The following is a 26,356-nucleotide window of genomic DNA, read 5'->3' on the forward strand; positions in this document are numbered from 1 at the left end:
TCAAGGAAAAATCTGATTATGCTTCATCCTCACACAAGGTTAAGTGGCAGCATCAGCGGAATGTTGTTTCATCCATAATACTTTTTTTTTGAGGGATTGTGCACAGCATGAAGCTGCCAGCAGTCCACAGGGATGTAGTGCAGGGACAGTGTGAGCTCAACCCACACTGACAGGAAACTGCAATATCCCTCATTGACTAATAGACCACATAGACTCAGAGACCCCACAAGAGATGCATGTATGCACAATGACACACACACACACACACACACACACACACACAGGTCAAGCAGCTGTAATGGCCAGAGGTATGTTCACTTTCAGTGCAGCCATTCTGTCCAACACAAACCAGATACACACACACACACACATACACACTTCCCTTCAGCTTAACTCTTCACGGCTGAGTGCAGGCAGGGGGTTGGGGGCTGCAGCCCTCGGGCAGGGCCATTTCTCCCTGTGTTTGCACATTTCATAGTCATTGAACCTGCAGCTAAAAATAGAAAGCTAAAAACCTCGCACTACCACACGTTGCAAACACCAGGAAGATATATACTCTATTAAATGTGCTATAGGCTGTTTACTGAGGCGCTGAATTAAGGGGAACAAACACCCAGTGCCATGGGATCAATAAATAATTTCCTTTCTAATACTTTCTCTTCAGACTGAGGGTGTTTTCATTGATACTGTCAAACATAATCTTACCCCAAAATGTGCATGTGTGCTTAGGAGAGCTAGTGAAATAAATACACCAGCCAAAGGTGCAACTGAAGGACAGACTATCTTTGATAGAAAACCTGTCTGTATTCCAAAATGATGCATGCCATATGGCCTGTCTCATAACGATGGTGCGCTTTAAATTTTGAAAACAATGTAATCATTTTTACGGTGAATATTCCTGTTTTATACATATATAGTCCACAGGGCTATACTGAAAATAATATGCACCGTTTAGCAATGTAATTTCCATGTTCCCTTTGACACTACCCCATTCAAATTTTTTCTCAGGAAAAGGCAAAATCACACACACGCCAGCTAGATATGCAGTAAGAGAGAGCACTGAGCTCTCTCTTGTGGCCATTAAACTGCACTACAACATTACTTAACAGAGGCTCCAGAGTGAATCAGCAGTATCCTTCAAGGCATATCACTGTGTGCACAAATAGAAAGCCGGCACCAATGTTAAATTAAATCAATGACATTCATTCATTCATAACAGTAGATGTAAAATACTTGCCAAAATGATTCTCCTGATTCCACAGGAGGCTGTTTAAAATTTAGAGAGGGGCCTGTGTAGTGATTGTCATCGCTGCCGCAGTCATTTTATTTCAGAGTGAGAGTGAGTCAGTGTTCTACAATGCGTGCCATGTAACCATGACCTCCCTAGTTCGATTCCATCTGGGAACCGTGTTTCATCGCTCTTTCCAGCTCCCTGTTTTCTGCCAGCTATTTTTTTTTTTTAAATAAGTCAAAAACAACAGAACAATAGGCTTTAAAAAGAACATATGCTGCAATATTGATGGGGCGGTACATGAACTGTCATAGGTATCATATTGCCTCAGTGAGGGGAACTGAACTACTCATTAAAGACTCATTGTTCGGGAAGTGGAGCGTTCCTCAGAACATCCCAGCCTGGACCGAGTCCAGATTAAGCACACAGGCATCAATAGGGATACTATCTAATACACTCCAAAGCAAAGGATTGCCACAGCTGGGGGCTACACCTGTGTGATGGGCTGCAGTGACCTTATACTGCATATGTAGAGCTATGCATATTGTATATTAAGACAGAACCCGATTATAAAGGGAATTTGAATATTCAATGATCTCTTACTAGTACTTTAAGGAGCAAGATTTTGAATAAAGTGTGTGTTCCTGCATATTTTTGTCCTTAGCGAAGTTCTCTCTACATGCATATTGCAATACACTCAAATCCTAAAGATAAAAGGGATGTGTTGATTTTTTTTTCTTCTCACTGCCCCATGGATACTGTTTATTAAATCAGGCTTTTGAGGCAGTTCTCCTGAATAAAAAGTTTACAGGGCATTTTGGTGTGATTCATTAGGCGACCAATGAGAATGAAAAAAAGGAGCGCCTACATTCACATGCTCCAACACTGGCTGCACGTGGTGAATTACATTTTAATGAGCTTCTAATTTTAGTGTGCGCGCCAGTAATAATAATAGACTTGATGAATATTTATGTTCCTTGTTTGAAGCTCAGAGACATGAGAGAGGGCGCAGGGGAAACACAGTAGAAATCCAAAACATGGTTTTACATAGAAATGGCTGACATTCCCTTCAGTCTCTCTCAGACCTAAATAAACCTGGTACGTATTTTCTTTTTCTTTTCTTTTTTTTTTTAGGGGGTTGGGGGGGGGCATGACTCGCGCTAACTGTCACAACATGTACAGTAGGTGTTGTAGTTTTTTTTGTAAGCCAAATGAAATCTCAAAAAGGAAAACAATGCATATGGTCTCAAAAAAGCGATCGCGAGTGAAATCTGTCAATGGACGGGATTTCTGGTGAATTGAATGACAGTCACAGTTCTGAGAAACAAAATGACCGGTGAAAAACGCGCTGCAGTCACAGCCTCATGCTCACTCAGCTTACCCATGGTTCCGCTGAGGGAAAGCGCTGTGCCTGTGCAGAAAGATCGCTGCGTTAAAGTCCTTCTAATGCAGTGAAGGTCTGCGGCTCTCGCTCCTGTAAATGAAGAAACTGCTCCGACCTTCAGCACCGCGGACAGCTCCAAGTCCAGACAACAGGCTGCCTGACGGGGACAGCAGCTGCTGAAAACACCGTGAAGGTTACACCGGGGACTCAACCTACCACATCCGATCCAATAAAACCAACGCAGTCTCCCTTCCTCTTTTTTTCTCTCTCTCAACAAAGCATTGACAATCCAAAGACGCCAATTCGTTGAAAATCAGTGACGCTTCCAATCTTGAATCGTTTCACTGGAGCCGACGCACCGTGCAAACCATCCCGCAGACTCAATGTCAGTAGGTCTACAGGGAGAAAACATGTGAGCCGAGCGTTAACGCGTCAAATCACGTTATGTTTCCCACCACCGCTGTAGGCCTATTAGTTCATCTGTAACAGAGATTCAGAGCTCTGCCGGAGTTGATGAGAGCTCATTACATATGCGGCGCGTCCCAGCTCTGCTCCCACAGTCCAATAGACAGACAGGGAAACGCGGTTACGCGGAAAACAGGCTGGCAACGTTTTTTTCCTGCGTTAGCGTCAAAGAGCACACTTTGTCATTTCCCGCTCAGTCTGCGCTGTGACCAAATCTCCAAGTTTCAGTAAAACACAGAGCACCGCTGTTGTCATCACCATCATCATGCATTTCTGTTCATTCTGTGAGACATCTGCAGGGCGATGAAGTCATGGGTTCACACAAAACGTGAACATTCCAGGAACTACGGTGCGTTCACGTGCTGTTAGAATTTATTTTATACATGTTAAACATGAGTTTGAAGCAAATAAGACGCCGTGACGTTGGCTGCTTTTAGTTTTTAAATCCCAGTCACACATGCACTTAGCTATAGACCACATTAAATTAGTGATTTAACAAAATTGAGGGTGGTGATATTGTTAAACTCCCAAGTAGGTTAGTATTCAGATAGATACTTGTGTAAAATTAGCAATACTGCAATATAAAGTCTGCTTTGAAAAGGTCACTTATGTAAAAGTAACAGTATTATTAAATTTACTTATTTATCCATTTTAAAGGTAAACGTATTAATAATGCAGAAAATGTCTCCTGTGTTATACTATTAGCTCATTATTACTGATGCATTAATGTGTAAGTAAAGTTTACTGTTGTAGTTGGTTGAGGTGGATTTGATGTATTGTTGAGCAGTTTAATGTTTCAGTGCATCATATTTGTTACGACCCCTCCCTAATCTCATTTCAATATCTTAATTTGAGCATTAACTCTGGCTGTCAAGTAAATGTAATGTTGTAAAAAGCACAATAAATCCCTCTAAACTGTAGTGGACTATAAAGTAGCACAAAATGGAAATACACAAGTATAGTACAAATACTGTATGGCCCAAATTCACACTTAAGTACAGTAGAGTAACTGTATCGAGTTACATTCCACCACATCCTCTTATAGCTGGACAGCATTTTCCAAGTAAGCTGTTAAAGTCCTTGTACAGCCCATTTGTAAAAGGTAGACTTGTGCATCTTTGTACAAACATAAAAACCTCATAAATAGCTGAGGAAAATGTAGGCTTAGCTGTATGTTCTAAAGCTCTATAGCATGGATGCAAATGATGAGCCACACAACTTGCAACACTTCGAGGAGCTGAAAATGAATTTGCTCTGTGATTTTCCATCACATTTCAACACATTATTACACATGGTATGATATTCTTGGGATTTCTAATCTGGTGTTAACACTTTACCTATGTCACTGATGATGATACTGTCACTTTACATTCAGTTCACAGCTCTGTAGACACATTAAAACACACTGTAAGAAACATTTTTATTCTCAAAACCATTAATAACTGAAAATTTGGAATACACTGTATTGTACTGATGATGCTGATGATTTCTGTGGTGCTGTTTGAGGATTCACAAATCTATTTAATTTACCACAACAACAACGTGCAAATTCACTAAAATGCTGTATCGAATTGAAAGAAACCCTTGAAAATACTTCCCCTTTTTTATTTTGCAGCAGAAATGTTGAAGGGCCAAGAATCACATGTAACGTCTTCAAGAGTTGCTTTAATCACAAATGACTTCCTCCCCAGAGACTGTTGATTCCTCGGGCCCTTTTGAAGCCACATCAGAGGAAATGGTGGGGAGCTCCACCGCTACAAGCAGGGATTCTGAAGACTTCCCGACACTGACACACAGGTTATCTATATCAAAGGCATTTTATATTTTTACCCCCAAAAAAGTCACTCACTGTGCTTTGTTCCTCAAGTATACTGTAGAGGTTAAGCTACCTGGAACAATCAATAAGCTGTGATTCTTATCAATACAGATGATTTATCACTGTTTTTATATCTAGTGTCAACTTGTTCTGATAAGGCAGAGTGAGTAATTGTGACTATATATGAAATGAGTCATTGATTCAACTAAACCAGGTTAATGACGGCAGCTTACATTCCTTTACCAGCTGTTTAACTCTCAGTCCCTATATATCGTATTCCAGTGTACCGTAGCTTCGCTAGCTGCTACTGCTGCCCCAGACATAGAAACTTTTAAATATTCAATGGCGTTTCACAGAACAAGATCTCTCTCGCCACTGCTGTCACCATCTGTGAGAGGGGGAAAGAGTAGACGGATGGAAAAAGGGCAGATTTCACCATCGCCACCTCTTTCACTGACACACAAGCTTTCAGACAAGCTGGTTGGGCGCACTAAAATGTGGTCTGTTGTTCCTGGCAGAGTAATCAAACGCTTCTGTCTATCTGTACCTAGAAGAATGATCACATAAACAATCAAGAATCAATATCGCAACAGTCCTGGTGGGCTTACAAGTATATTGCAGGAGGGTTTGAATAATGTCTGCAGCCTCCTCTATTGTCTAATAATGTGCATTTAGCATATAAATAACATTCCTAGCACCAAATATCCTACAGGCTTTTGCAATTCTACCATCAACATTAGTTGTACTCAGATAAACCTGTCAATTATGCATTCATCAAGATTTCAATGAAACAATAATTAATTGCAAAACGGCTGATTGTAAATTAAATGAGTCCAGCCAATAAAGTAGCCTCTTCTGCCATCAGGTCAACTGCGTCCTACTAACAGCATATTTCACCTGGTTAACTTGCACTCCAGCCCGGTGACGTCTACCTCACACAACTGAAAGAGAATCTTTTCATCTGGTGTCAGCTTAAAACCTAACCCCTGCCGTCACTGGCCCCTGCTGACCCTGTTGGCTCCTGACGGCCCCTATCAGCCCTGAGACACAGGAGTCTATTAGCGGATGAAGAGCTAACAGACTGTGTATGACAGGATGACTGGTGAACTAACCCACCACTTTTTTACATCCTTACATATCCTCGTCACCTCTTTTGCTCATTTCCATGCCGGCTCTCTGTTCCTCTGCCTGACCCTGTCATCTGAACTTCTGTATCCTGCCATAAACGCTTACTCTGCTCCCCTGTTGACAAGACAAGTCTATGTATAAGCAATTTCTTGGATTTTCAACTCATTCCAAAGTTACATCTGCAAAAATATTTGAAATGTGGCAGTAAACTCCCTCTAGACTGGGATCAAAGGTTTGATCCTGCATCCTCCTCTAATATTTTCAGTTTTTCTGAGTATACACAACTACTGTTTTAATAGATTCATTTGGGCAACATTAACATCAGTGTCCACAGTTTGACCTTGAGTGCCAGGAGGCCAGGCCACCACCAGGTAAATAGCGGGCATTGCCTCAGTGGCACATCAGTGTGGGCCAATGCCCCAACTATCCATCGCCAGCCTGCTGCCACTGTTATTACTCAACACCATCTGTACAACACAGTAACCGATCTCCTAGCTATTATCTAGCAGGGAACAATAGCACCCTGTATAACTGGGGTCTTGGCATTGGGGGGGAGCAGCAGGACAGAGGACTCTCCCCGTGTTTATGCTGTTGTGTTGTTTCATTTGAACCTGCTGGTATGTACTTTCCTCCTGTGGGGCCTCAAGACTTTTTAGTTACTGTTTGAGACTCAATGGCTAAACATAAGCAGGCTAGAGCTTAGATAGTTACAGGGAATCAATGTAATAATACACATGCAACTACAATGATATATATATATACATATAAATTATTTCAACCAACAGGACTCACCTCATCTGCTTGCTGAGGTTATTATTATTACAAAGTGATATTGATCTACAATGAGAAAATATCTCAAATGAGCTCTATGGGTAGCAATCAATCAATCATTTGTGCTGTCTTTGATCTGAAGGGTTGGCTTTGTGGTCCTCCAACTGTTTCTCTTGTGAGCCTTTCTCTTTAGTTGTTCGTATCTTCTTTATGTTATCAAGCCACATGATGCGTTGTCTTCCTACTCCTTGTTTCCCTTCAATCATCCCTTTCAAAACCTTTGTCATCAGCCTCCCACTGGACCCTGTCAGAATGTGCCCTGCAAACTCAAAGCTTTCTCTCTGCAGTCTTCTTCATAAAGTATCTGTCTTCTCCTACTAGATCCAGAAGCTTATCATTTGACAAGAATCTTCTCCAGCTGAAAGTAGCACCATATCTCAAATGCATTTATCCTTCTTTTTGGTACAGATTACAGAAAGGACACAGGTTTCAATTAACTCTTTCTGTACTGTGATATTGCTGTTGCTTCTTTATTCTCCAAGAAAGCTATATTTGCTTGTCCATTTCTGCACTTAAATTACTCCTGAAATCTTCCACCTTCATAGATCACGCTTGCCAAGTATCAGTATTTGTACACTTACTTTAATTCTGAATCCTCCAGTTTAATTTTGATTTTCTCAATTACACCTTTTTTATCTCTTTTATCCTTAGTATGTTGCAGTGTTATATTCAGTGAGTCTCTGTAAGTCTGAAAGTGATCCTGTCTGTGTTTTGACCTTCAACACACTTTGTTTTAAGAAGTAGCATATCAATACAACCAATTTCTTTGTGGTGGTGAAAATAGTGATTCTTGATTGAAATAATGCCTCTTCACTGTCTATTTCAGCATCATGTGGTGGACTCACAGACAAGACTGATCAGTATTTCTCTGTCATTTTTGGCTGCTGTATGTGTGTATATACATGTCAGAGCATTTCATGAGCAATGCTTGAACTCAGACACAGTCCCAACAAACGCAGAAAAGTATTTGCTAACCACTTTGTCCTCCTGTTGCAATTCCATGAGAGCAGGAATGCATCAGAGAGAAAGAAAAAGAGGGAGACAGAGATAAAGAGGGAGGGTGGGGGGAAAAATAGGGAGAAAGAGATTGTGAGTGACATTAGTAGGTCCTGGTAGAACTGTCACATACTCCAACAGCAAAGGATTGGACGGCATCGCATAAAAACACTCAAGCTCATGATTCAAAATTTAAGCGTTGTAATACTAAAAGCTCTAGCTTAGTCTGTTTGGAGGATTTTACAGAGGTTAGTTAGGCAGTGGAGTCCCACATAAAAAAGAAGCCATCAGGCTCCAGTGAGAGGAAAGAAAAGGAGGAACAGTTCCCTCCAGTGGTGAGACAGAACAACTGTAAGTTACAGCAAACATGGATAGTAAATCTGCAGCTGTGAATCAACACATCAGATGTTAAGAGTGAACAGAATTAGAACGAAAGCATGCAGACAGTCTCTGACTGGAAGAGACGTTGATAATCTGAAAAACATTAGTTGCCATTAGAGACAGTGTTGGCTTCAGTCCCAGATTATGATTTCACTGCAATGTTTCATAACCTTGGATTTCAAATAGTAGTGTAGGGAGAAATGTGCCTGAGGGTGGGACATCTGTATGTGTGTATGTGCGTCCCTATAAACGCAGAGTTCCTAGCATGCAAGGCAGTTTTACCTTATTTGACCGCAGAGACACTCGTCCTCCGCACCGAGCACAGAATTTCGTTTGGCAATATGAACAGAGGTGGCCACAGCCATCGGCAAACTTGGTTTTGTGGCATATCCCGCAGGTTGGGGCTTCGCTCTTCTGGTCCTGAACCGGCTTTGACTCGTCCCCCATCTTCTTAACCTGGTCCTTGTACGATTCAAACTGCTGGTGCAACTTCCTGTAAGCCAATAGGAGGACAGAGGTTAGGAAAATGGAGGGCAGGTTGAGTGACCAATAAAACAGAAGATTTGTGTTTGATTTATCAGAATAACATGAACCAAAGGATATACTATGTTACCTTTAACTTGTTTGTTTTAGTATAATCACCACACAGACTCATATGTTCATTTGTTGTTGTTTTTGTGTAATTATGTGTATACCCAGTCTTGAAATAGATACATAGGAGGTCTAGCTGGCAAACACACACACATGTATGGTTGAGTTGGATGACAAATGCGCACCAGAATTGTCCTTCCCATTGCCAACAGCCTCACTGATTTATGTGTTCAGTCTTGTGAAAAATCACACTTGCACGTTAAGCTCCTACTCTCGACTGACTAACTGATATAACCTCAGACGTTTGTAGTGTGTGAGATTTTGAAAGGAAAAGCAGACGCCATGAACTCAGAAGCTTCAAAGCTGAGCTCCTCCTTTGATACCGCACCTCTCCCCAAAAACAGGGGTGGAGGGGGGAGTGGGGGGTATCAAATTTGCTTTGCAAGGTTAAGAACATCACTCAATTCCACTTTCTCAGGTTCCCCTGCATTTAATGAATCATCTGCACCTGTGTTTCTATATCAGGACAGTCGTAAGACGAGACAGAGAACACCCTCGAGCCTTACTGTTAGACAAAGCAATATATGATATTAACAGTACACGGAGTTATTATTATTTCTCTGGGAATCACTGGTGGTCACACACAGAAAACCCCACTATCCCTTAAGCATTTGTTGGTGCAGCATCCATTGTGTTACTGTTTCTGTCCTATAGATGGCCTCCTACTGATACATAACACCTGATCTCATACAGTAGATCCTTAACTCCTCACAAGTCCTGAGAGGCTACTGAAAAATCCTCCTGCATGGACTCTTCACATGCATTTTGTATGACACATGTCAATTGAGCGTCTCCTTGGAAACTAAACACTGGGCTGACTTCATAATATGGCGATTAGAATTGGTTTCGCCCCACATATCCCCTGCAACATTCATTAGCACTTGTGAATTATTGAGCAGCGCTATCCTTTTACCACATACAGCTCCGTGTTTGAGATAAACGCGCTTCCTTTACCCACAACCAGATCTTTAGAGCCCAAATGTAACGTCCACACACCACCTGAAAACTAGGTGTGGGTGTGTGTGTGTGTGTGTGCAGTAGTTGTGTGTCTCCGTGCCATCTAAACATTAGACCGAGTGCCGGTGGCGTGCCCCTTGTCGTACCCACTGAGGGATTAAAAGGCTAATTGTGTCACAGCCTTTGTGTGTTTACCAAGCAGAGATTAGTATGTAGCCTTGTTTAACAGATCCCACCAAATCTCATTTGCTGACAGAGGGTCTGATAACAGAGTGATGAAGACTGTGATACAAGATGTAAAGCCACTGTCACTGAGGATCAAGGAGGGAAAAAAGACTACAAACAATCATGTTTTATTCCCACTTAATCTCCTCTTACGCTCAAATGTTTACAGAGATGTGCTTTCGATTCTTGGCCACTATACAGGCTAACGGCCCCTGCTGTATTGACAGACAAAGTGACAGAGAAGAGCTGTTGAAGATAACCAATGATTACCTCTCCCATCCTCTGTATCTAGTCACTTCTTCCCTGAGCTCTCCTAACACTCAATCAACTCTGGGATGGGAAAGATGTAGAGTTTATTTTTTTTAAAACACTGAAAAATAGCATAGCATAGGTGAAAGTTTTACAAGTTTAACTGCAGTATGTGTCATATATTATGTTTTAAACGGCATGCCAAGACAGATATGAGAGAGCAAAAGTAACAGTCTAATTAGAGAGCAAAATTACATAAAGCGTGTGAGTTACAGAGAAAAATGCGTGAAGAGGAAGACAAAGAAATGGATTAAGAGTTAAGTGGTGGCAAGCAGCTGGTGCGCAGAGCCCATTCCAGAGGGTTTGCTTATTCGGTCAAACACGGTCAAATGTAGGTGACACTGCCGACAAGTAATCATACGCTGCTCATTGTCCCGCCCCATGCTAGCGTATCGGAGCTCTCTTACCTCCGGGCCGCACCAGAGAAGCTACACACCGCCAGTAACACGAGCCTCTCTCTTGGACATATGACAGACTCAACATATCAACAGCAAGGCTCAACTACAAGCTTCTGGATTCTACTTCTGCCGCAAACTGTCTGAGCTGAATTTTACTCACTTATCACTCTCTCAATATATCATGTTGGCATTGAAAGTAGCAAAAATTAGGAGTTGTAACACCATGAACAAATTAGAGTTATTAAAAGGATGTTTTGCGTTTTTAGTAAGTAAGTCATATTGCAATTTACCTTACAAAATAATAAATGTACTAGAAATCATTATCAACTTTAACTGTAACTTAATGCTAACAATGCTATGTAGGTTTTAACTTAAAGCTAAGTTACATTAATGGTTTTGTTTGCCACTTGGCTGTGGATATATTAAGGAGAATGGGTGTGCGCCAAAACAATGGTATGTTATCACTTTACAAAGCTGTTAATGGCTAATGTGTTAGCAAACACTTGTCCAGCAGACACAGAACAACATTAATATTCATTTAGAATCACGTTTCTGTCCACCTGACCAATGTTAAGTCAAATATGAATTCCCAATTCCACTCTGGTTTCCACAAACCTCACAGAAAAATATCTACATTAGCATGCTAGCTGCTCTGTTACCTGTCAGGCTGCTATTTGGTGCTAAATAAGTAGCATACAGTGGGTTATCCAAGGTTTATTGTTTTGTTTGTTTTTTGTTGCTAAAAAACAGCTTCCAGCTGCTTCTGGAAATGAAATTGAGGAGTTAGTTAACACTACGCCATGTAAAAGTGACTGCGGGCTGTAAAACCAACTCAATATAGCTAAAACAGGCTAAATGCTTAGTGCAGAGTTGGGTGATAATTTTCAGTAGAATTTGTCAGTGGGAGCAAACCTCTTTACCACACATATTCAAATACAAATATTGATTAGTTTGGACTAACATATACTATACATATACATTTCATATGTTAAAACTTACTTCAAGCTGCCAAATTCCTTTCACTCCAGCATGTGTCCTCTAAGTGGCTACTGTGGCATTTAACAACCCTTTATCTTCCCTTTTCTTTAATTGTCATTGCAGGAAAAGCACAGGTGGAACTAATGAAATTAATGATGGCTCAGTTCCATTTAGTAACATACTGGAGGGCTATCATGCACAACACCAGGGCCCTAGAACAAGCTAAACTAATTGGGACGCAGACATTAGGACTTTTTCAAGATTGGCATTATGACATTTCATAGCTGAAAAGGCTCAGGTGTAATTAATAACATTGATGATGGGCTGTATTCCACTTAGGTGGGCCTTGATTTCGGTTATGTTAGCTTATGTATGGCTTACTGTGAAACTTTATGGATCAGGGCCATCATCAGTTTTATTAGTAATACCTGTGTTTGCTGCTATGATAAATTAGTTGTTCTGAGATTACCTGGGTTATTATTTTTTTAGGGCCTGAACTGTGTCTTTTTTCTTCTTTAACTCCTATTAGGCTACATTTAAAAACAACACTAACTCTTCAGACAAGTCCAAAATGTTATATATGTGTGCAACCTGACCAAAGTAACACAGTGCTGCTGCTCCTCTTACCAACCTGTGAATACAGCTGGGCAATATATCAATATTATAATATATATATATATATATATATATATATATATATATATATATATATATATATATATATATATATATATATATATATATATATACATATATATATATATATATATATATATATATAGTGATATGAGAATAGATATAATCTTAGATTTTGACTATTATAATATAAGGCATAAGTGTGTTTTTTTTCCTGTTTTAAAGGCTGTATTACAGTAACGTGATGTACTTTTCTGCACTTACAGACCGTTCTAGCAGTTTTGTTATTTGCTTTTACCCACTTACACATTATATCTAAATTACTGATGATTATTTCTCAAAAATCTCATTGTGTAAATATTTTGTAAAAGCAGCAGCACTAGTCATCCTGACAATATTATCACAATATCAATATTCAGGTCAAAATTATCATTATATTTTGATTGTGTAACTATCACCCAGTTCTACCTGTGAATGAATGCACTCACCTGTAAATCAGTCCCTGATGAGACAGAATTAAAAAATTGGATGTCAAGTGGGAATAAATATGTTGATAAATCTTGTGGAACCTCACTGAATCACATGACTGCAACGTGTGCCGCACAATGTTTCTTTGATCTTGATCACTGTGTGTGTGTGTGTGTGTGTGTGTGTGTGTGTGTGTGTGTGGGTGTTGGTGTGGGTGTGGGTGTGCTTACTTCCCAACTGAACTACATTACTAAGGTCTAGCTTATTTATTTAGTCCCATGATTTCATTGGTGTTGGCACAGGTAGCAGCTGTACGATTGCGGGAGGACACAGGTTGTTGTGGCTCTATATTACTTCTCGTTCTTATTAAAATGAATCTGCACTAAACCCTTACAGGTACACTGACTTGTCATATAATTAACTGAATTGAAAGAGGCATTCATTATATCTATGATATGACCTTATTTAACATTAGCCAAGAAGCTATTGTTGCCACTTTTTTAATCACAGACTGAACAATTATAAGAGTATGTAAGAGTAAGTGTTGCTCAACATGTATAACAACATGTAATAAACTGTGTAAATGCATAAAACATATAGCTCTGATCAGGACAGTGATATATTTATAGATGTAGATTTTATCATGTCACACCACTCCTACACCACCACCCTCTTACATGCTAAAACAAACATGCTGGAAAATGATATAACATACTATAATGTCCACTAAGGTCAAACATACTGTGCGTCCAGCTGCTGGGGTCACCACTGAGTGTTTGTGCCTGCTTGGTAGAGATCAAAAGGGGTCTGATCTATTACTTACGCGTCTGGCTCTGGCTCCTTGTCATTTTGGGACTTTTGCTGGGGCTGAAGAACGTTATTTACCAGCTCAGTGATCCCACTAAAGGGAAACCACCTGTTCAAATAAGCAAAGTGTGACTGGAACATCGCAATGAGTCATCATGGGGGGGGAAAAAAGTAAACAATCTGTCCTGGAAAGGGATTTTAAGAAGCAGGTCAGATTTCTAAGTAATGAACAATAGCAGGGACATTCACTACAACCAGAGCAGAGAGAGGAGAAGGCCAGGACACGGGCAGAGCGGCAATTAGTGGAACATTGACAACCAGACACAGTGTCAGAAATACAGATAGAAAGATAGAAGAAGAGGAAAGATAGAGAGAAAACAGACTTATAGTAGAGGGAAGGAAAGAAGAAGCAGTAAAGCTCTACAGCCAATGGAAATGAGAGCTGCATCAAACGCTCAGCTGAGGGTAAAAAGGAGAGTCATTTATTCCAGCTTAGTGGTGCAGTAGGGGTCAGGTTGTCAGACTGGTTTTGCCCTATGGGGAGTTTTGGTCAAAATGCAGCTACAGCACAGGTGCATTTAGGCCACACTTGTGGCTGAATTACGAGGCTGAACAAGCCAATCAGAGTGCAGATGACACACTGGATGAAGAATGAGCAGCCAGTTAGTGATAGACCAGGGACACAGGGGGGAAGGGTTTTGGGGCCTAGCTATAACAAAGCTGGTAGAAAGGAAAAGCCATTGTCATTGATGTCATGGAAGTCAGCTTTTTAAGCATCCAGCACATCTGGAATGACGCTACTCGTTCGGAGTTCAAAGACGTAAAATGTCACCGTGCGATCATCGTGCCACCACAGCGGCTTTCCATGACATTAGTGACATTTCTTTCATTTCTCTCCCAGACAAAGAGGAGAAAGCCACATGAAGCACACAGCACCGACTGACAGGAAGAAGTGTCAAAGCCTAGAGCACTCTGGGTAATGCAGTTTACTTACTGTGCCGACTGAGGCTTTGGTTCTTCTTTGATCCTAAAACATAAAAAAAAAAAAAAAAAAGTGTGCACAGCTCAGTGCATACAGAACACAAAGAGATGAGGAAAACAATCTAGAAGACACAAACATACTGAAACAACTGATTACTAAAGATGTGCATGACATAAATAAAACTTTAACTATGATCTGAATAATATCTTGGATATTATAGAAGATGAATAATGAGGATGATGACAATGCAGTAATGACATAAATGAGAATATGGAGAAAAAAAAGAACAAAAGTGACTTTAAAAATGACAAAAGTTTGGACTTAAAGATAAAAATGACTGCTTCATGTGAGTAACACTCTTTCTAATATGTACGAGCATGGACACACATTACTTTTAATGTCACTTTGGCTTTCCACAAATGAGTCAATCTAAAGGGTAGACAGCAGCTGCCGTCCCAAGTGCCAGTCAACCTCATGAATACAAGTTTTTTTCACCACTAGGAGTTTTTTTTTTTTTCTTCTAAGAGAAATCCATAATTAATGGTGGCCTCCAACACCAGTTCCCAGAAACACGGCCAAGCATCTGCACAAGTTCAGAGTAAGTAGAGCAGCTGAGTGACATTTGAGCAGCGCCTTGAGTTGTACACTGAGCTGCATCTGAAGGGGAGGACAAAAGTAGGAGCTCGTTTGGTGTATAATTCAACTAAGCTGAATCAGCAACACATGCTTGAAGAAGTTCCATTATAACTTAAAGCAAAACCATGAACACATCAGCTCAACTAGCTAAAGCCCACATATATGTCACTTTAAAGGTCAGTTCACACAAAATACCAAAAATAACAACACATTTTCTTATATAGTCATGTAAATAGTTTGGGTTTTATTTGTCCAGGGTTTGAGATATCTGTCTCATATTTCTGCTGATGCCTCAATACAACAGTGATGAATGGAGTTTTATTTGTGATGTTCAAAGCACTGAAGCGCTTACATTTAGATAGGACATTCCAGACATTTTACACATGACTATCAGTTTAGTTGTCATGGTTTGAACCATTCTGTGAAAATAGTTGTGTGGGTGAACCCAGGTGTGAAGCTACATACTCCTAGGTGTGTAGATTCATATAAAAAGAGGGAAAAGAGATGTTTACCAGGCATGCAGGGTCTAATAGAAAAGATGACACTGGTTGCATTATGGGAAATGTAGGATCTAGCCTTTTTTTGAAAGCCTGATAGAATTTAGGGACTTTGTCGAAGTGTCCCCCAACTTTGTCGAAGTGTATTACTAAATCACTGGAGTACAACTTTAAAAGCAACGAGTCCTTTCCAGAAGAAGTCCCTATAAAAACTGTTGATAAAATGTTCTGGGGATCCAGAGGAACAAGGACATTGTTTCTGTATCTTTTTAGACATAGTGTTCCCCTCGTCCCCCTCACATTCACCTCCATCTGCTAAAAGAGGAAAGTTTCTATGTACTCACAGAAAATCTGAGTTAAAGCGATGTACCTGCAAGCATCATTTGTGACATTTCAACTACTCTGTAGCCAATCATGGTATGTGTGAAATTTATAAAAGTGTGATGTGGAAACTTGAAGACTCCAGTGTACAAACACTGAGAATAGACTTTACATAGCATATATGCATATCCATATATTCTGGAGAGGGAGTATATTTTTTTTTGTGTATGTGGAAAACCATGTAAGACACATATTAGCACTTAATGTAGAGTATTTTATATCCATCTAGAACATGTCTGGAGGGGATCTTTAAATCACCTCCAGCATACTGTGGTAGTAGAAGAAATAACAGAAGGATATCTCAAAACCTGGATGAATAAAACCAAAAGTAGTGTCTACACAGCCAGATACCAAGTCAGTTAATTTCGGGGATTTTGTGACCTGACCAGCTTTTTAAGGAACAACCTAAGGGGGCAACTGCTACTCCTAACAGCTCATTTCTCTGTTTTGGTTCAACATAAAAACTGATGAGGTTGTAAGACCTAGATCTTGTATTACCAGGTGTGTATACATAAAAGTACACTACTGCTGTTTTTTCTAATACACGGGTGTTACCAGCAAAAGAGCATATATAATATACAATATACAGTATGCATAAAACTTATTTCGTGACATTAAAAAAATATGCATGCAGACCTTTCATTAACTGTTGTAATATACACTATTGTAACAGGGAAAGTCAGAACCAGCTTCCTGTAGCATAATCTCTTGTTAGATAGACTTTCTCTTCAATAATCACCAGTATGGCTGAGAAAGCAAAACCAGAGTGGCTGTTATCATAGTGATGCAAATGTCAAATATAGTACAGCATCACTAACCTTGAGTAGTGTTTGTTTTTAACGTCATCCTCATGTGGAACTATCTTTAGAAGTTTAAAATAGGTGCACTAAGAATAACCAAGACAGCCCTCAAACACGCACACACAGCAACCACCACATGACTACTGGACTACTGTCTCTGCATGTGTACACTATCTAACACCAAAGTTCAGCAACTGTCTCCATCTTTAGGTGCAGACGTCACTTTAAGCAAGCAAGAGACAATCTGCAGCTCAAAAATCACACGTTATAGCTTCACACACACCTCATCACCATTTCTGTTAGGTACACATTCAGCTTTTTATAGTCGTGTGAAACGGAACGCGTTAATTGGATTTTTAGTCTGTTTCTGACCAAGACACAGCAACATTTATGAATCTTTTTCTGTATGTGTAATCTGACACGTTTGATTTCTATATGTGACCACCACTCCATAATTAATAAGTCTGTAAAATGTCAAAAAATGGTGGAACAATAACCATCACTATTTCATATTGCAGATTCTGTCCAACTCACAATCCAAAACCTAATGATATTGTTTTTATAATGATATAAAACTGTCAAAAGCAGGAAATCCTCAAATGTTAGAAGCTGGAACCAGCAAATACTTTGCAAATAACTTTGAAAAACTTCATGTCAAAGACTAGAAGTGTTCCATTTTTCATCCAGAACTTTATTAGCATTCGGACTGTGTGGTATAAAAACATCCCGCCAAAAACGGTTCTTTACTACTTCTATTAAATGGCAGCTGAACATCTCAAACATTGCTGTCTAACAATGAAGAACTCATCTACAAAACTCTATAAAAAAAGTCAAAAAAAGTCAATAAAAATTAAGTTTCATTAAATAAAAACTCCAAACTCAGACCTATCCCACAACGTACAACAAGAAGTTTCCCCCTCGAGTCACAAACAAACGCTCGAGGCTGAGCAGCGAAGCCTCCCCTACAGTCTACTTCAGCTAGAGGTCGAACACACCACAGCAAGAAATCTGTCTGTCTGATCTGTGTCAGAGCGGTGAGAGAACACACGAGAGAGAAGATATAGTCCTGTGTACCCATCAGTCTCGCTGGTCTGTTTTCCGATGAGCCAGTCCATATTTATCCTCTCGCTTTGTTCTCCCGATGACCTGCAGCGCCGTTCTTTATTGATCCCATCAGCCCCGTCTCTGTGGTCGCATTACAAGCCTCATATTTATCTGATCGAGCCTGCTGCCTGCTGCCTGCCTGCCTGGACAGAGTGTGTGCGTGAGTATCCGTCTATGCATTTGCGTGTGTGTCGCCCATATCCATGTGTGTACTGTACTCATATGTTTGTGTGTGTGTGTGTGTGTGTGTGTGTGTGTGTGTGTGTGTGTCTGCTCAGTGTATTACTTGACACGGGGCAGTAAAATGAGTGAGTGTAAAATGTCACATGTGACGTATTCAGTATCCTGGCTGCTGAGGAGGGCTGCCGAGCAGATGCAGTCTCTGTTTTCCATCTCTTTAACCTGCCCTCTGCTTCCCATGACCCCCACCTGCCCCCAACACACACACACGATAAAAACAGACACTGGTAAATAATCAGGAATAGGATTGTGTGACGAGCATCAACATGTCTCAACATATGATTCTCTCTTGTTGATGTCAGAGAGGCAGTTTAAAGTCTTGACACTTTTTCGGGTCTCTGTTGTTGTTGTTCCGGGTTTAAGTTTCCACCTACTTTGCCTTACTGGTGTGTGTTGAGAAGCAGTCAGGTCTGACAATGACTGATGCTACACTGCTCTCTAGTGGACATATGTGCTGCATAAACTTCTAAGAACTAGATTCCTGGATCTTTAAGGAGCGTTTAACAAGTTATTTTACACCCTTTTGACCCAATTTCAATGCTAATGCTTATTATCTTTTGAAATATTAAAGGAACAGGAACAGATAGAGGGAAATAAAACTGAACTGAATAAAACTGATCCCATTCTAGTCATCTACCATGCATTTAAGCAGCAGGCAGGATGCTCAGCAGCACTACAGGCCGGGGCAGACAGGGTGAGGGAACGGGGTGTGGTTATACTTACACATTACAACTGAAAAAAGTGTTCACTAATCAATTAGTCAAATATTTTCAAAATAAATTCATCATTTCTGAGTCACTCTCCAAGCAAGAATACCATGAATGGCACACCAATGCTTTAATACCGTGATGCCAAAATAGGTGGGGTCAGCAGATCTCTCACTGTGGACTTTGTTTAAGTCAGATGGGAGTGACGTCCCTCACAGAGCTGGGTGGATGCAGCTCCTTCTGTGACGGCAGCAGGACAATTACACAGTGGGCTGTCATGAGGACCTGAACATTTTAGTAAGATCCCAGAGATTTAATTAATCCAAGCCCTCTGAAGATATCTCTGCTATTAAGAATAAGAGAGGAGAGGAGAGGAAAGGAGAGGAAAGGAACATGATTCCCTCTAAACTGTGCGATCTCTCTGCTTCTGTCTTTCACCTATAAACTGCTACTCGTGAGGCACAGTTGTGTTAAGAGAGAAATACATTGATGTGACAGCTGTACAGCGAGCCCTGAATCATCACATTCCCCCCACACCCAGAACAAGGTTGGCAACATGTCACATGCACCACAGCAGGTCCAGCAACAGCTAATGTGTATCTAACTACTTGTGATGGGCAGCAGAGACTGAAGCCTGCCTACTTTAGAGTCAGTCAGCAGGAGAGGACACAATAACTCATTAAGACTGCAGTCAAAATATTTAGACACACATTGTCACATGAACTGATGAATTATGGAAGCTTTGGTGAAAAATAAACGTTATTTTGCAAAATCCTCAGTTATAACTGACTGATTGTAAGAGGCAGGATCTTCAAACTGGCATTTATAGTTTAAGTGTGGTCCAAAAAGCTGTGATAAGCTGTACCTGCCCAGCACCACATTGCAGATAATGACTAGCTAAGTGAACCCTCGGGAGTTGGTGGAGGACCAGAACAAAGCTACAGAGACTGAATATTGGACAGATGGCTATAAACATTCCTCTAAATGCATGTTGATGCTGCTCAGTGTCTGCTGGATGTTTAAATAAGTAACTGTTTGCTAACACGTTCACTATATCAATATAATATATAATATGGCAGTGCTGTGTTTCTTGTTTTGCTGCCCCCAAGTGGCCAAAAAATTGAGTATTCCTGCTTCAACAGCAGTGCTCGTTTAAGAAACCCATTAAGGAACATGTCAGTCCAGTGCAACAGTGCAGATTACTGGTGTGTTTTTATGTATATATTAACAATGGACCTCTATGGTGGAGAGGCCTTTGCTACATACATTAGACTTATTAGTGGGTCAGTGACAAATAAGGGTTGGCAAGGTGAGCAATTCAAAAATATCTTTAAAAATATTTTTAAAAGCAGCATCAGGTTTGTTAAAATGTACATTTTGTATTTTTGTTGGTTTTGTCTCATTTGAAATGACATTTGCACCATTTTTTACCAAAAGTAAGACTGAATGCTCCTGAAAATGTCAAATGGTGTAACCACAAAAGAATGATAAATATTAGGGATGCTCGATATTGACTTTTCTGCCGATATCCGATGTTCCGATATTCCCCAACTCTTAATTTCCGATACCGATATCACCCGATACCGATATTTGCAGGCTTTTTACACCAAAACTATTAGGTAACAACATAACATATCTCCTATTGTTGAATTAACACATTATGCCTAATTTTATTGTGAGGACCCACTGGATGCATACATAAATGCAACATGGCTTTCCAAATGTAAACACTGGACTTGAATGTTTTTCAAGAATTACCGCAGCCTACATGCTTGGAAGGGGGAGGTTGAGGGGCAGGGTTATCTTTTAAATGCAGTCTGAAACCTCTCCGCTAGATGTCACTAAATCCTATGCACTGCACCTTTAAGGAAACAATTAAATCATCAGCCTTGTCCTTTTAAACTTTTACCAATAAAACATAAGATACCAGTGCAGGAAGAAAATATGCAGCATGGAGAATTTACATCAGTTTGCAATCTTCAAACGATCTCTTCATTTTAGACTCTAACAGCAGACCCACACAGTATTCTCTGTGACATTGTGCTGAGCTTCCACACATGCCACCCAAAGCATAATTACTTTCCAATTACCTCCCCTGCCCGGCCACTCACTCTTGCAGGTCTCTCTCTCTCTTTCTCTCTCTCCCTCTAATCCTGTCTTTGAGCAAACAACGGCTCAGCGCTCTACTCTTTCTATTTCCTTCTCAAAAGTCAGCCAGATGTTGGGGGAACAGTTAAGAACAGTGGGATATGGTCAGATGGAGCGGTACTCTCCTCAGGGGAAGTGTGACTTTTCACTGATTACCAACTGCAGGAAAAAAAAGGCCCAATATGGCTTCCAACAAGACAGCTAAACATCCCTCAAAACATGTCTGTGTGTTCCCTTGTTCATAGTGTGTGTGTGTGTTTGTGTGTATATATAGAGAAAGATAGATAGATACACAGTAAAAATGTTTCCTGGACGCTTTCTGCTCAGAATCTTCTTACAGGGCACAGTCCAGCCTGACCGACAGCACAGCTCAGCCGAGATGCTCCGATGAAATGTTACAAATGCATCTCAAAAATATATTTTTTAGAGCGGGGTGTGGGCATCCCCCCCTCCCCCCGCTTCTTGACAGTTTAAAACAGATAGCGAGATGCAGTCTTGTCTTGGCATCTACGGCGGAGTAGCAAATCTGTGATAGAAGATCTCATGGCTAAGCAGTGACCCTGCAGGCCCTCTGAGTCCACTACTGACTGAGTGATAATTGGATCATAAGGGAGTAATCTGGCTCAGTGGGTAAATACCAACTACATACATCATTAACACCATCCCGGCCAGTCAGTACTGCCAGGAGATGAGGTTAATGTCTGTCTGAAATCACTCGGAGGCAAGTGACCTACAGGGAAAACTGTCATCGGAGGCTGAGGCTGAGGCACTGCCGTATACTGTTATTGTCTTGGACATAAGGGTGTGATATTAATTTAATTTAAAACCATACATGGATGCAGTATTATACAATGTGTACAGTAGGAAAGGACGCCAATGCAGTATACAATGTGAAAGGGTGTAGGCTTGTTTTCTATATGAAAAAAGTGAATGCATTTAAATACATACAATATAGAAATCCAAGATAAAACATGGCTTAAGATGTTTGAGATACAATGCTCTACTACTAACTCAAGGGTATGGAGAGAGTTTGGTTGGAAGAACCTGACTAGGTTAAACCCTAGATTAAAAGCCATCAACTAAAAACTCAGCAACCTTGTTGGAGACGCTGTGGTGAGGTAGAGGTCAACCATAGTCATATCTTCTGGACTTGTACAAAACTGGTGTCGTTTTGGAGTAACGTAAATGCAACTGTTAAAGAGATCATGGGATATGTCATTCCACACAACTGTTCTGTAATGTATTTAGGGGACATAGAAGAAGCTACACAAAAGAAAGACAGATATCTAATAAAAATTGTACTTATAGCCAGCAAAAAAGCTATAACAAGAAGCTGGTATAAAACAAATCCTCCTGTAAAAGAACAATAGTTAAAGATTGTTAAGGATATTTTTCTAATGGAAAAGTTAACATAGCTGTTAAGACTTAGGAGCGATATTTTTGAAAAGCGTTGGGAAAAATTTATCATTTACAAGAAGCACCATACTAACAAATTATTAATCTTTGAGATATGAGAATACTGTAATTAAGAGAATATCCATTGTCTGTCCATGATGTCTTGTACAACCGATTTTGATGTTGTTTGTTCATTCTTGTTCTGTTTGTTCTTGTTCTCTGTGATGTTTTTTGGGGTATGTTTGTTAAATGTATGTTATATCCTATATGGAAAACTAAATAAAAATTAAAGTAAAAAAAACACATATTCAATTATGTTTCCTTTTACCTGTTTTCCAGCCCTGAGTAAAGCCTGCAGTCTTCCTCTCCCCAAACAGCCTCTAGCAATCAGATAGGTTAACCTGCATGTTGTCTTAGAGCCAAAAACTAGGGCAAAAATCAAACTCTATCTGCTAATCCTCAAACCGTTGTGAACCACTGTAAAAACTGACAGCTGAAGAGAATATATTAACATTTCATTATTATTATTATTCTCCAATGTCAGGAGAGATTTTTGTGAAAGTAAAGTAGCAAATCAATATGAAAAAATTCAAATAGGATTCTGAAAAGTGAGCATATCTGCATCCACCATCCACTGTGGGAAATTACACCCGTGACAATCTCCAGTGTAAAAATGCTGAAATCTAAAGAAACGTCCTAATCATGGAATGAGGAGATGTTGATACCACTGGGAGCAGAAGCAGAATTAAAAACATCCTTTACTGTATAATCTAGAAGAAACTCCAAAAACATGATATTTATCCCAAAAAACTGGTGTGTTACTGCACTCCATCCAACCACATAATGAAAATCAACATGACGATGTCAGCATTATCACTGCAGGATCCCCCATTGTACCACCTCTACTGTACATCACCTGCAAATCTCCAACAAAAGGGGAGAGAGTGCACTAAAAATAGCACCTCATTTAAAAGACAGACGATTAGGTCTTGAGCCACCTGTTCATTCTACCTCTCCAATAAATGCCAGGAGAAGTGCTACTTAACACTTTCTCTCGACCTCGGAGAGGATTAGGGGCGGGAGGTGGTGGTGGTAGGGGGGATAGAGAGCTGATAACTTCCTCTGGCATGGGGCGCTGGCATGGCGCGATAGGCAGGGCAGGAGGGACGGTGAGAGGGCAAACGCCTCGGTGTGGAGGGGTTGGCCAGCCACCACAGCTGGGCCTTAGAAAGCAGCAGATAGGATTGAATCCACGGGGCGTGCTCATCAGAATAGGCAATCTAACAGCGCGCAAGCCAGACCTCCTGACCAAGGACTAATATTCAGATTGTCAAACAAGAGTTGGCAACAGCAGATTTTCTGAGCAACGGGGAAGTGGCTAATCTGCTGCCAAATATAACTAAAAATCCATCTGTTTCCTTAGATTACCTGCCAGGATTCAATTGAGCTTTTCCATATCTCCCCTCCTGAGAGATTTCCAAGTGGCAAAGAGTCAGCTAATCACCCGGCAGCCCACGCATTCACAAGTGTATTTCCATGCGAGACTCAAAGGCGACAATATGCACAATATTCATTTTAATACAACTAGTTTGTGAAGCGGTTGATACGCCATGTTTGTGTTCTCGCATATGTATGTGCTTGTTTGGTTTTGGTAATGGCGGATGTAGGGAACGTGTCTTCCTTTGTGCGCGAACGCTCGGTTGCCTCCTCTTGTCAGCCTACTTGTATTCATCCTGACACAGATACATTTGATTCTGGCTGGGATCAGCACTTTCTTGGCAGCTGACATTGTCCCATGCTAACGTCACACACACACACACACACACACCTCCTCCCGTACGCAGCTGAACAGCTCCACTGGGAATACTCATAGGGAATACTCCAGAAACCAAGCCTCAGCCCTCAACCTCACCCCACCTAGGTCACCACCCTCTGTGTTAGCCCCCCCCCCCCCCAATCTCCAGCTACCGGTAGAGGAGCAGGAGATGGGAGGAGGCTGCTGACTGCATCTCCCTGTCCTCCTCTAACCCTCTGCTAAACACGGACAAGCATCAAACCGCTCCTCGAGCACCAATTCTGTCCAGTCTCGCTATCGCCGTATTATTTCCGGTCTCATAGTCAGCAAAAGCCTAGTTTCAGCCTTTCCTGCTGGTTAACCTGGTGAGGGACTGTGCTGTAAATGGAAGACCTCTGGTTAAACCTTGCAAAAAACAAGACTAGATAGGAGCATCAGATACATAGAAAAAACCTCTCAGAGACACTGTTGTGTTTCTGACTGGGAGCAGTAGGTGGGCTGTACTGAAACTGCAGTCAGCTGTCTGTGTCTCACTCAGGGTTTTAATAATAGCCCGGCCATGGCTAACAATAGAGAGGTAATGGATACCCTGCCTATTGTTGGCCCAGCCTGCTCTACTCCTTCCTGTCCCAATTCATCGCCACAGCACGTCACTCTCAGCTCGCTTAACTAAACTGCATACATTGTACACACAGAGGCAATCTGATCTGGCCTCGGTGCTCTCAGGCCACACCCATCACTTTGCTGAAATATGCCATATGATGTTACACACGGCTGAGGGAGCTGAAGGTATCCGTTACCTCGTGACGTTATCATATTCTGCATAGTCTACATAAGACTGGAGGGATCGACGCGCTCAAGCCTTATAAAACAGATGTGGCCACAATACTGTGCGGCTGAAATTAACTTGAACTTGACTCAACATCTGTCCCGATGGCGGAAAGATCTGTTTGGCTGTCTGTAAAATCCCAAATCAAAAGGATTCCCTTGCATTAGCCGCCTCTCCGCACAGATTTAATGCCAACCAGCCAGCCAACCATCCAAGCAGCCGCCCACTCCGGGATAAGGCGACCGGCTTCTGCTTCTGCCGTCTATGGCAAAACACAACCAATGCCCCCCTTCATTCCTCGCCGCCACCGACTTCATGGCTGACTTTAAACGCCTGTGTTTCCTGCCACTTCTTCTACTTTAAATGATTGTAGTTATGTTTCATAAAGAGGGGGATTTCTGTGGTTCTGTATGGCAACCACACTCCACCACCAACCAACCCCCACCTCGTTCCACTACTACACAACCAGGCCATCTCAGCATCACCATGGCGATGGCGGCAGTATCTTAGTGGGACGAGTGATATTAAGGGATTAGCGGGAGATCCTCCATCAGACTTCGGTCGAGGGGCACAATCCCGGGATCACAGCGTCAGCTCTCTCTCTCTCTCTCTTTCTCTCTCTCTCTGTCTGTCTGTCTCACTCCTGATCAGTGTCAGATGATGGGGATGAAAAAGAAAAAAAAAACAACCCTCTTCACTGTTATTTTCATTGTAGATCGCACACGCAAGACTACACAAGCCAAGCAACCGTGAACACGCTAAAAACGCACACACGAACTCATAAAGACAGACTGAATCTCTGGAATAATGCATTCAAAAGCTCCAACAAAGCCACCTTCAGCCCCAGGCGCTGCGAGCAGTGGTCCACACACTCTATATGATGTACAGTATGCCCCTAGTGTAGGTTACATTCTCGTGCCTGAGTGTGGTGTTCAAACAGTGGGCTTACATAAGGGGCCGTGGCTGCATTAGTGACGTCATGATAATGGCTGCTCTTTATCCTCCCTTATTTATGTCAGTCGGCTGCTTCTGTAATCTACCTAAAGCAGCATCTACATTTACTGTACATGTAATGCTACTGAACATATCCTACTGCTCTGGTCCCTGCTGGACGTCTGAGAACAACAAGCAATTCAAAGTGACAGGAGGAGGAGGAGGGCAAATCATGTGCAGAGCAAACA

At 41.1% G+C, this 26,356-nt stretch overlaps 1 protein-coding gene across 2 annotated transcripts in view; it reads right to left on the reverse strand.

Annotated features, from left to right (window-relative positions):
* rims2a (regulating synaptic membrane exocytosis 2a) overlaps nucleotides 1-26,356 on the reverse strand; it is a 145,239-nt gene that overhangs the window by 106,814 nt on the left and 12,069 nt on the right. For both annotated transcript variants that reach the window (XM_062423016.1, XM_062423014.1), the window contains exons 2-5: nucleotides 14,656-14,688; nucleotides 13,678-13,770; nucleotides 8,515-8,725; nucleotides 7,831-7,842 (exon numbers count right to left, since the gene is read on the reverse strand). In XM_062423016.1, the coding sequence (XP_062279000.1) occupies nucleotides 7,831-7,842; nucleotides 8,515-8,725; nucleotides 13,678-13,770; nucleotides 14,656-14,688 (349 nt within the window). The remainder of the gene's footprint in view (nucleotides 1-7,830; nucleotides 7,843-8,514; nucleotides 8,726-13,677; nucleotides 13,771-14,655; nucleotides 14,689-26,356) is intronic.

This window comes from Scomber scombrus, chromosome 7 (assembly GCF_963691925.1).
Source record: "Scomber scombrus chromosome 7, fScoSco1.1, whole genome shotgun sequence".
NCBI classification, from domain to species: domain Eukaryota; kingdom Metazoa; phylum Chordata; class Actinopteri; order Scombriformes; family Scombridae; genus Scomber; species Scomber scombrus.